The 9,834-nt window shown below is 47.3% G+C and overlaps 1 protein-coding gene across 1 annotated transcript; it reads left to right on the top strand.

Annotated features, from left to right (window-relative positions):
• Positions 1-212: 212 nt before the first annotated feature.
• On the top strand, positions 213-2,219 carry LOC307227554 (homeobox protein GBX-2-like; the record flags this gene model as incomplete). Its single annotated transcript, XM_079996915.1, has 2 exons — positions 213-681; positions 1,729-2,219. The coding sequence occupies 2 exons, from the start codon at positions 213-215 to the stop codon at positions 2,217-2,219; spliced, it is 960 nt and encodes a 319-aa protein (XP_079853041.1).
• Between the last annotated feature and the right edge of the window lie 7,615 nt (positions 2,220-9,834).

Here is a 9,834-nt window from a genome sequence, read left to right as displayed (position 1 = left end):
GAAAATTAAGTCTCGGTGCGCTTCTGGCGTGTTGGCGGAATGCTGCCCTGTAATCTACAGAAACAGACCGTCGGACAGGGGTTCATAGTTAAATCCTTTCTGGCCGCTTGTCTTCTAAAGCGGATTCAGCTTGTGAATTACAAGAAGTAAGAGAACCACGGGAGATAAACTCGCACGGGGGTTACTCACGACCCTGTCTCCCGGTGGATCGTATGAGTGCGGCGTTCAGCCCGTCCTACATGGTGATGCAGCGGCCCCTGGGAAGCACCACCGCCTTCAGCATCGACTCTCTGATCGGGGGCCCGCCGCAGCCCGGTCCGGGACACTTCGTCTACACGGGCTACCCCGTGTTCATGCCGTACCGCTCGGTGGTGCTCCCGCCGCCGCCGCCGCCGCCGCCGCCGCCTCCCCCGTCGGCTCTCCGGCACCCTCACCACCCGATCTCCACCCTCCAGGGCGGCTTCTGCTCCAGCCTGGCGCAGGGCATGGCGCTCGTGGCGTCGTTGCCCGGCGGCGGCGGCGGCGGCTTCTCCGCCGCCCCGCAGCGCCGGGACGCGGCCAGGAAGTTCGCGGCGCAGTCGCTCCGCGCCGCCTTCGACAGAGCCCCGGAGCTCCGGGCGGACGGCGAGGAGGGGAAGGGCGCCCCGCCGCAGGGCTTTCCCGAATCGGACTCATCTTCAGGTAGGAACCGATGTCTGTTTGTCTGGGGGAAGGGTCATTGGGTCGACTTAAATAATTGGTAAAACTTAAAATATGTATTTTTTTTTTTACTTGAGAAAACCTGAAAAAATATTGGCATTATAAAAAAAAAAATGGTTGATGTTGTTTTCGGTGTATTAATTAGGAAGGGGTTTGTCATGTTCATACTGGATGCATTGTGGTGCAATCATACAAGTTGCGTAGAGAAATAAGGAAACAAATACAGATAAAATACAAAGCAGGTTTGTCGCCTTGACGTGTCGTGTGACAGTACAAATGAAGCGCTCTCTCCTCTTCGTTTGTGGGCGAAACATTGACTTTTCTTTCGTGGAAAAAAATGTGCAAAAATAATTAGTTTAGGCCCCGTTGAAAGGAAACCCCCCCAGAAAAAAATGCAGTAATATGCGAGTCAAACAAAAAGCTAAATGACTTATTGTATTAATCATTAATCAGCCAGTTTGCGAATGAAAATGAGATCATCACTTAACCTTCAATCAGTCTTTATTGACCTTCATACTTAAAACGAATACCCTTTTTTTTCGGGTGGGGGGGGGGCTGTCATTCCATCATAATGTCCCACTTTGAAAGTGTTTTTACATTCGTTAAAACTGAAAATCCATGAAGGTTTTCAAAAAAGAAAGGCGAGCTAAGATGAGATCAGACCCCATGAGGTCAACGGGGGTGACGCTCCGGGGCGTCGGGGCCGGGGTCGGACCAGGGGACCACGCGCAGTGGACGGGGTGTTGTTGGGTGGCGGTAACCACGCGTGGAGACTTTTCCCGCGACGCTTTTGTGACGCGTGGGCCCGAAAACACGCGGATCAAAACACACAACCCAATGGATATCGACATAGAACAACCACCCAGTAACTTTTTAGGGCGGTCGTACTTGTTTTGTTTTTTTGGGGGGGGTTTTTGGAGGGGGTGGGCCGTTGAAACGTTGGATGACGGGTTTACAATATATAAAGTAACCGACATTTTGTATTCCTTAATTTAGCCTCAATCCTCAATCACACGCTCTCTCCCCCAGCTCGAGCGCACGGGAGGGAGGACCCCAGGGAGGACGAGTGCGCCAGAAGGGACGAGAGCTGCTCCGTGGACAGCGACCTGGACTACAGCTCGGACGACACCGCGGCCGGCGGCCAGCGGGACGACGGGGACGCGCACGGCGGCCCGGGCGCCGCGCCCGGCGGCGCCGCGTCCGCCGGCAAGAACCGGCGGCGGCGGACGGCCTTCACCAGCGAGCAGCTCCTGGAGCTGGAGAAGGAGTTCCACTGCAAGAAGTACCTGTCGCTCACCGAGCGCTCGCAGATCGCCCAGGCGCTCAAGCTGAGCGAGGTGCAGGTGAAGATCTGGTTCCAGAACCGACGCGCCAAGTGGAAGCGCGTCAAGGCCGGCAACGTCACCAGCAAGACGGGAGAGCCGTCCCGGAACCCCAAGATCGTGGTGCCGATCCCCGTGCACGTCAGCCGCTTCGCGATACGGAGTCAGCACCAACAGTTGGAGCAGGCCCGGCCTTGAAAAAACAAAACAAAACGAGAACACTTTTAAGACTCCCGTTAAAACGCGTGGAGCCGGTCGTGTTGCTTTACGGCTGGACGGCACCCAGGGGCCGTACCCCCCCCCCCCAGGTAACGGCTGTAGGCCGGATGCTGCGTTCCAATGAAACTCTGAAATCGGTAATTAAATCGGTTGTCCCCGCTTCAGAGTTAAAAAATAATAATAACAACAACGGCAACAGCCCGGGTGCCAACAGCAGTTTGTTTGGCAGAGCTTGTTCGTCCCAACAGGCACCTGCAGATGAACTGAAACTACAGAGTGGTTTAGATCAACGTCAAGACGGTGTTTTCCAAATTAAAAAAAAAAAACCCGTGCCAAGGCGAGCTTAGTTCATCGTTAACGGTGCGTACAGCCACGTTACTGTGGTGTCGGGTCGTGTTCTCTCCGTAAACCCGGACGGAGAGAGATCTGCGTTCGACATCTGACGACTCGGGGCCCCGACCTAAATTGACAATTCCCTTGCACTTTCCTAAGTAAGAGGTCCGACTTCTCCGAGTTTCCCCCCTCACTGGAATGCAGCATAAGCGCCTAACGTCTGGCACGTAGAGACGGAACGAACACGGGACCGAATAAAGACGATTCAAATGATTAACAGCAGCATATGTACATAAACTCATAATATTGACGCCATAGGTGTACTTTAAAAATGTTGTTAGATTTTATTTTGAAATGTCCAAGATTGTTTGCGACTGAGCGGATATCTTTGTTTTGTTTTTTTTATTTGGAAATTCTCAAAACGAGCCTCCGGCCCGGTGCGCACCTGGCCCGGGGGTTGAAGTCAAAGGTGCACCCGTTCGTCCTTCTCCTGGCGTACGTTCATTCATTTACGTCCTTTATTTCATTTTACAGCTGCTAATTTATAAAAATAAAAAAAATTAAAAAAAAGTGTGCAAAAGTAACTGACATTCCGTGGCGCTGCGAGTTAGTGATAATATAGTGCATTAAAATGGAACTTTGACGATGCACCGCTTGTTTGTTTTGCCAGCCTTTATTTTTTTTTTTTTTTTTTTCTCATTTTATATTTTATTTTCAAAATGTCCTTTCGGTCAGACATTATTATTATTATTATTTTTTATTTTTTTCAAGTTTCTCTTTTATACTGAGGGGGGGGGGGGGGCGGCATATTTAACCTTTGCGTGGATGGACACTTTGACACCCCCGCAACCTGTGACGTGAAGGCCGCCCGCGGCGCGCTGACGTGGGAGCGCCGTGACGGTGAAACGAAGGCCGAAATCATTTTAGTCGATTGGACGCAAGTGTAGTCGGGTTTTTTTTTTGGGGGGTTTTTTTTTTCTCCTTTACAAATAAAAGCTGGAAATAAACACCGCGTTGTTTGATTAATATTAAAACAAATATTCAACAGACGTAACGTTTAATAAACACGATTTAACTTTACGAAACGTGGCCGGAATTAAGCTTCATCGTCTCGATCATTTGGATGACGTGTTAAAAAGTCTCTATATTTTATCGAACGTCGGTCAAACCGACGTTCGATAAAATATAGAGACTTTTTAACACGTCATCCAAATGATCGAGACGATGAAGCTTAATTCGGGAGTCTTTAAGGAAATACTGAAAACGGTGACTCAAGGTTTGACACGAAGCCTCTTTTGTTGAGGCAGTTGTTGGTTGTTTTTTTTTGACGCAAATGAGTTTGATGTTTCACTCACTTCATTTTCTTTCACCAACTTAAATGTTGTCAAAATTGAATGAAGACGTCCATAAAAGTCAATTCATGTAATGTGCTTCAGGCCATCCGCGTTACGGTTGAAATAACCAGTTGGCGGCTCTACGGGAGAGGCCGTAAAATCCAATTAGTTGCCGAACAACCGACGGACCCCTCACGTCTGACGCTTTGGTTATTAAATAAAGCGGACTCCGCTGCCAACGCTCCATCACGGCGCTTTTGTGCCGCAGCATTTATATTTACAACATTTATAACGTGTTGGATGTTCATCCCCCCGCGGTGATTCATGGTTTGAAACCCTTCCAGCGTCCCCCCACATTAATCTGGAAGCCCCCCCAACCCGTCGCCCCGGCAGGAAAAAGAAAATAAAAAAAAAGGTGAATTATTGTGAAGCGCAGATTTATGCCCGCGCCACGCACCCACCTGGGAGGGGATAAAAAAACAAAGTTGGAGGAGGAGGTGGAGGTGGAGGAGGTGGAGGTGGAGGAGGAGGAATACAAATCCAAATCGAATCTAACGCCGGCGAAATGAACGCGCCCCGCCCGAAACACGGGCGTGAGCGTGGGCGCTGACAAAGCGGGACGACAACGAGGAGAGAACGAGACAGGTCGAGACGGGTAGACGGATAGGCAGATAGACAGACGGATAAAAAAGATGGGAGGCTCCAACCCTAATGAATTTTTTTTTTTTTTTTTTGGGGGGCAAATTGTAATCAAGCCGCCCCGCCGCGGTGCGCTGACGAACGAGCCCCGAGAGGGGTCAACCCTCCCGCCCCCGCCCGTCTCACCCCGCCCCTGAATTAACAGCAACTTGTCTGCGTTTCCAGTGAACCCTCCATGATTCATCCTGACGGCGCAGCGGCCTCACGGGGGGCGGGGGGGGGGGGTTTGCTGGCTACGGATTGATGAATGAATGAATGGATGAACGAATGAGTGAACGGATGAGAGAATGAACCACTGAATGATTCCAAGGGTGGATGCGTGAGTGACTGACTGACTTAATCACTCCTTCATTCATTTATTGAGGGATAGATCGGGAACGGATGGATGAATGAATGAATGAATGAATGAACAAACAGTGAGTGAGTAAGTGAGAAATCCTGTAGCCAACACTATTCTATTCCACTGGATCATTTTTCCATCACGGGCTTGCAATCACACATACAAGCCCACAAACCCAAATTATCAAAATAATAATAATAATAATAATAATAATAATAATAATTATAATAATAATAAGCATATACTCCACCCAAAAGCGACATAATGTGTGCGAGTGTGTGCAAAAATCACATCATTCGAATAATCAATTAATCACGTGTTAAGTTCAGCTATTGATGACAACTGTTGTGACCCTACACTCGTCACAACTGGGACGGACTGAGTGTCGCTATGTGTGACGTCATTCGTAACGCCCTCGGCCTCTCTCTCGCAGCTTTCCCAACGGTGTCAGGAGGCAACGTCATCATTTTAGCCGGACAGTTTGGATTGACAGTACAATATCGAGTGAAATGTATCACGTCATTATTAAATAAGGTTATAGGTCTAAAGCAAAAATCACAAATTGGTGAATTCTAACAGAAAAAAAAAAGTATTTCCAATAATGGCAATATTCTAGATATTTTATAATTGCATAATATTAGAATTGTAATTTTACGCGCACGCACACACACACACACACACACACACACACACACACACACACACACAGGTGATATTGGATGGGAGGGCTAAATAAAAGTGTAAACCCTCTAAATGACTCACGCAGCAAGGCAGCAGGTGAGTGAGCCTCTATGTGGTGACAGCGATGATACTCCAGACCAGCCCCATCCTAGTTGGAATGCGCATGCGCATACGAACCCACCCGGCACATCTGCTGTTTATAAATGAAGTGTCGGCGTTGAAGTACTGGGCTGCATTAGAGCAACGAAACCGTACAAATAAGTTATTCAACCGTCATGTGCCAAAACAATTTAATTATGCGGAAAAAACTGTTTTTCAATGACCCCAAAGGAAGAGCGAGATATAACATATAATATAACAATATAGCATATAAGACACAGCAGTTGGAATGAAGTGAAACAGAACTTACCGCTTGTCGTTGGTGCTTCTCAGTAAGCTCTAATGACGGCTCCCCAGTAGGTTCACGTCTGTTTTTAATTTTTTTTTTTCTTTTTACTCCAAAACATCTTTTAAAGCTCGAAAACAAATGAAAAGCTCCACCTGCTTCACAGCAATGGCCGCCACTGGAATGGAGTCTTTCTACCTGTGACCTGTCCTGACCAATCCCAGCGACTCTACAATAACACTACCGTACTTTTTTTCCACGGGCTGCTGTGATTGGTCGATGGGCTGAACGAGAAATAAATGTAATAAAAAAAAAAAAACACCGGGAAAGACATTTATGTATACAAATGATTTGACAAAAATAAACTACCTCTGCAGAATAGCAGTAACTCCATCTCCCGTATTTTAAACCGGGACGGCAGAAAGTCGGGCCCTGCGATGATATGGTGGTGAACTTCTATAAACCTTTCCTGAATGACTTCCGAGAGACGGAGCCTGGATTTGTACAACTTGGAAGGCACCGAACGTCCAGTTCTATCGTCCATCCATCCATCATTCCCTGTCCATCCATCCACCCATTTAGGTGATTGGGAGGTAAGTACTGGAGGTAAGTTTCATTTAGAATGATTTCAATGCGTATTTACTACAACACAGACCATTATTACTTTATATTATTACTATATAACTAAATTACGATTACGGGCGATTACCCACATTTTAGTATTTTCAGAGCTTATTGTGTGTAATCTCCGGGTGCCATGACATTTCACTGCTTATACTGTATGTATGAACGTATGTACAGCATACGTATGTGACAAATAAACCTCGTGAATCTTGAATCTGCTATGTTAAAAATAAAACATTTAGGATATTGCAGACAGGTGATTATGAGGTGACTACTGAGGACGCAGTGACACCTTTAACAGCTGCCTTGGGGCAAGGCACCAAATACCCCAAGGATCCGGCAGAGCGGAAAAAGGTGATCTCACAGGCTCCCAGTCACATCACCTCACCCGGATAAATATATGACAGACACAAACTGAAAGTGTTGGAATACAAACACAAAACACATCCATTCTAGGTTTATGCTCCAAAACAAGGGGGTCTCAACATAGTTTTAGGTGACAAAAAAAAACTGGATTAAAAAGTAGTCCTTCCCTTATTTTCCCACCTACAAGGGCTCTCTCCAGTCCGTCAGCATCAGTCTGAGTCATCGTACCGTGATGACATTACCCAATATCTCACACATTATCCCCGAATTTTGAGAGTCGATCATTGCGAGGAGGATTGTTGCGCGTAAGAAATACGATATTCCAAATTAAAATCTTGCGACATCGTTGACGAAACAGAGCTGACCTCCTGGATAACGTAAAACGTTCCATCAATGATCCATTAAGTATCAACCACGGGTTATTTTATTAGTTCTTAGTTTCCTGGAACCGCTAGCCTCTGATCGCAGGTTAGTGTGGATTGTTCTGAGCCCGTTCAGAAAAAAAAAAAGAAAAAAGGACACAACAGCTTGAAGATTTAACACCTAGACAGAGAGGGCCGCCGAATTCCCCTGTGAGCATGAACTTTTTTAACTGCCAAAGTCTAAGCTGGGATGCAAATTACGTTTTGGAGTCAAATTCAATTTCAAATCAATTGATTCAGGGAGTGGATCTACGTTAAAAAAGAAAAGAAAAGACAAACAGGCAGGGATCGTGCACGCCTCAGCTTCGCCCCGCGTCCTGAATTCCTCACGATGCAGGTTGTATTTTGAATAATTGATCCACTCCCGTTGGGGCACTGTCGATAACAATGGCTCTGGTGTTGATTTGGAGAACTGCAGTTTCAGTCAACACTATGAACCGATGGAATTGAAAAGAAAAATACCCGAAAAATCCGCAGAAACACGACGAAGGGGTTTGGACGCGCCGCATGGAATTTGACATGAAAAGTCTCGCCCCCTGAGCCCGGCAACAGGATCTACTCACGAACTGGATTCATAGAGATGGAGAGAGGAAGAGAGAGAGAGAGTTCCCAATTGTTCTATCGGTCCAGCCATGCACATTATAGTACATTATATACACAGCAGGAAAAAAAGCTTGTTCAATTAAAAAAGAAAAAGAGAAAAAAAACCTCAAACAAGAAAAAGCGTCTGAAGATATGCCGTCAATCACACTTCCCAGAACTCATGGACTGTTGCTGTCTCTTAAAATGTTTTGTACGTGAAAATATTCTTCACATTGAACAGAAAAACTAAAAGTTGAGTAGGGGAGGGGGAGGGAAGCCGAGGAACCCAACAAGATAAAACAAGAGAAGAGCGAAAGAGGATGCGAAGACAGAAGAGAGAAGACTCGTGGTGTGCGTCGATTTAATGCTTAGAAAATTAATCAACTATGTTATTTCGGAGGTGTTGAAGAAGGTGATGATGATGATGTGCAGATGACAGCGTGGCTTCCTCCCAAAACACCTCTTCCCGACCTAGGAAGATGCCCTTCCCATGCCTTTCCCCAAGTTTGCTCCTCCGACATTCGTCACACAGCGTCCTTTTGCCCACGAGCGTCCAACCGGCTCCTTTAGCGCGTTGAAAGAACGGTGCGCGGCGAAAATGGGGGGCGTGGCTTGTTTTCCAGCTTGGTGCAAAAGTCAAAGTCATGGATTGGCTGCGAACCAAGCCTCACGGTGTACACACAGTACATACTGTGTAGACGGGGTGATGGTAGTGTTGGGGTTGGTCGTTTCAGTACCGGCCGTACAGTGTAACATTGGTGAATACGTGTGTGTGTGTGAGGGTGTGTTGGGAGGCTGTAGGTGCATTCAAGACGGTAGGTCAAAGGTCACAACGCGCCACGGTGTCTTTAGACCTCAGCGATGGAGGTGTATCGCAAGCTGTGAGACCTTGCCGCTGGTTGGCTGTGCCAAGTCAGGTGATTATGGTCCACTACTCCAAGCATGCTTCGAGTGGTTGGGGTCCCCTCTCAGTTTAACACTGTGGTGTTTTATAAAGGATACAGGTCCAGTTGAAGTCCATTTATACAGCCGTCAGTCGATAAGGTCAAGTTTTTATTTGCTGGGTCAGAAAAATACGGCTTGAGATTAAATGACGTCCAATGCTACTAAAACAGAGTAGAACTTTGCTGATGGTGGTGTGCTTGCAAAGATTCTCGCCGTGTAAGTGTCAAAATAAAGTGTAGCTCAGAACTTTGGATTGCAAAAGTTGAAGGATATAAGGGGCGCTACACCGGTGAAAGTCTGAAAGCAGGGCTTGTGGAACTGGCTTTGGCCTGGGCTGAGACAATAGACTCCTGTCTAGGTCAGGGGTGGGGAACCGTTCTCCTGTTCGGGGACAGATGAACAATTACATATATTACCACAGCTCGACACAGACTACTATGCACTAACATGGTTGTGGCAGTTTCGCCTACCACGCACCATCCAAGTGACGTGTTCAGGGACCTCCAACACAGAGACCCAGGAGACGGGGTTGTAGGCACACCAGTTTATTGTAGAGGGTGGGCTTGGTGGAATTAGCCCAGGAGCAGATAGAGATGTGTCATGACAAGGGCTCCTCTCCCGAGTGTGTGTGGGGATCATCAGTTATCTAGATCCAGGTCAGGTGTGGCTGCTCAAACCCCACCATCCCCACACCACATAGCCCCGACACCAAACTGAGGCCAGGGGGAATACCTGGCTGAAGCCTACCCCCCACCACCACCACCACCACCACCAATCAGAGAACAAAAAGAAAAACATGCCTAAAACACAGACTCTGAAACAGGGTTCCCATACCTTAAACCAACGAATGTCCAAACAAAATTAACTGACCTGGTTCCCCGGA

Source organism: Zeus faber, assembly GCF_960531495.2.
Source record: "Zeus faber genome assembly, chromosome: 2".
Taxonomy (NCBI): Eukaryota; Metazoa; Chordata; class Actinopteri; order Zeiformes; family Zeidae; genus Zeus; species Zeus faber.
This window is presented reverse-complemented; position numbering and strand designations above follow the sequence as displayed.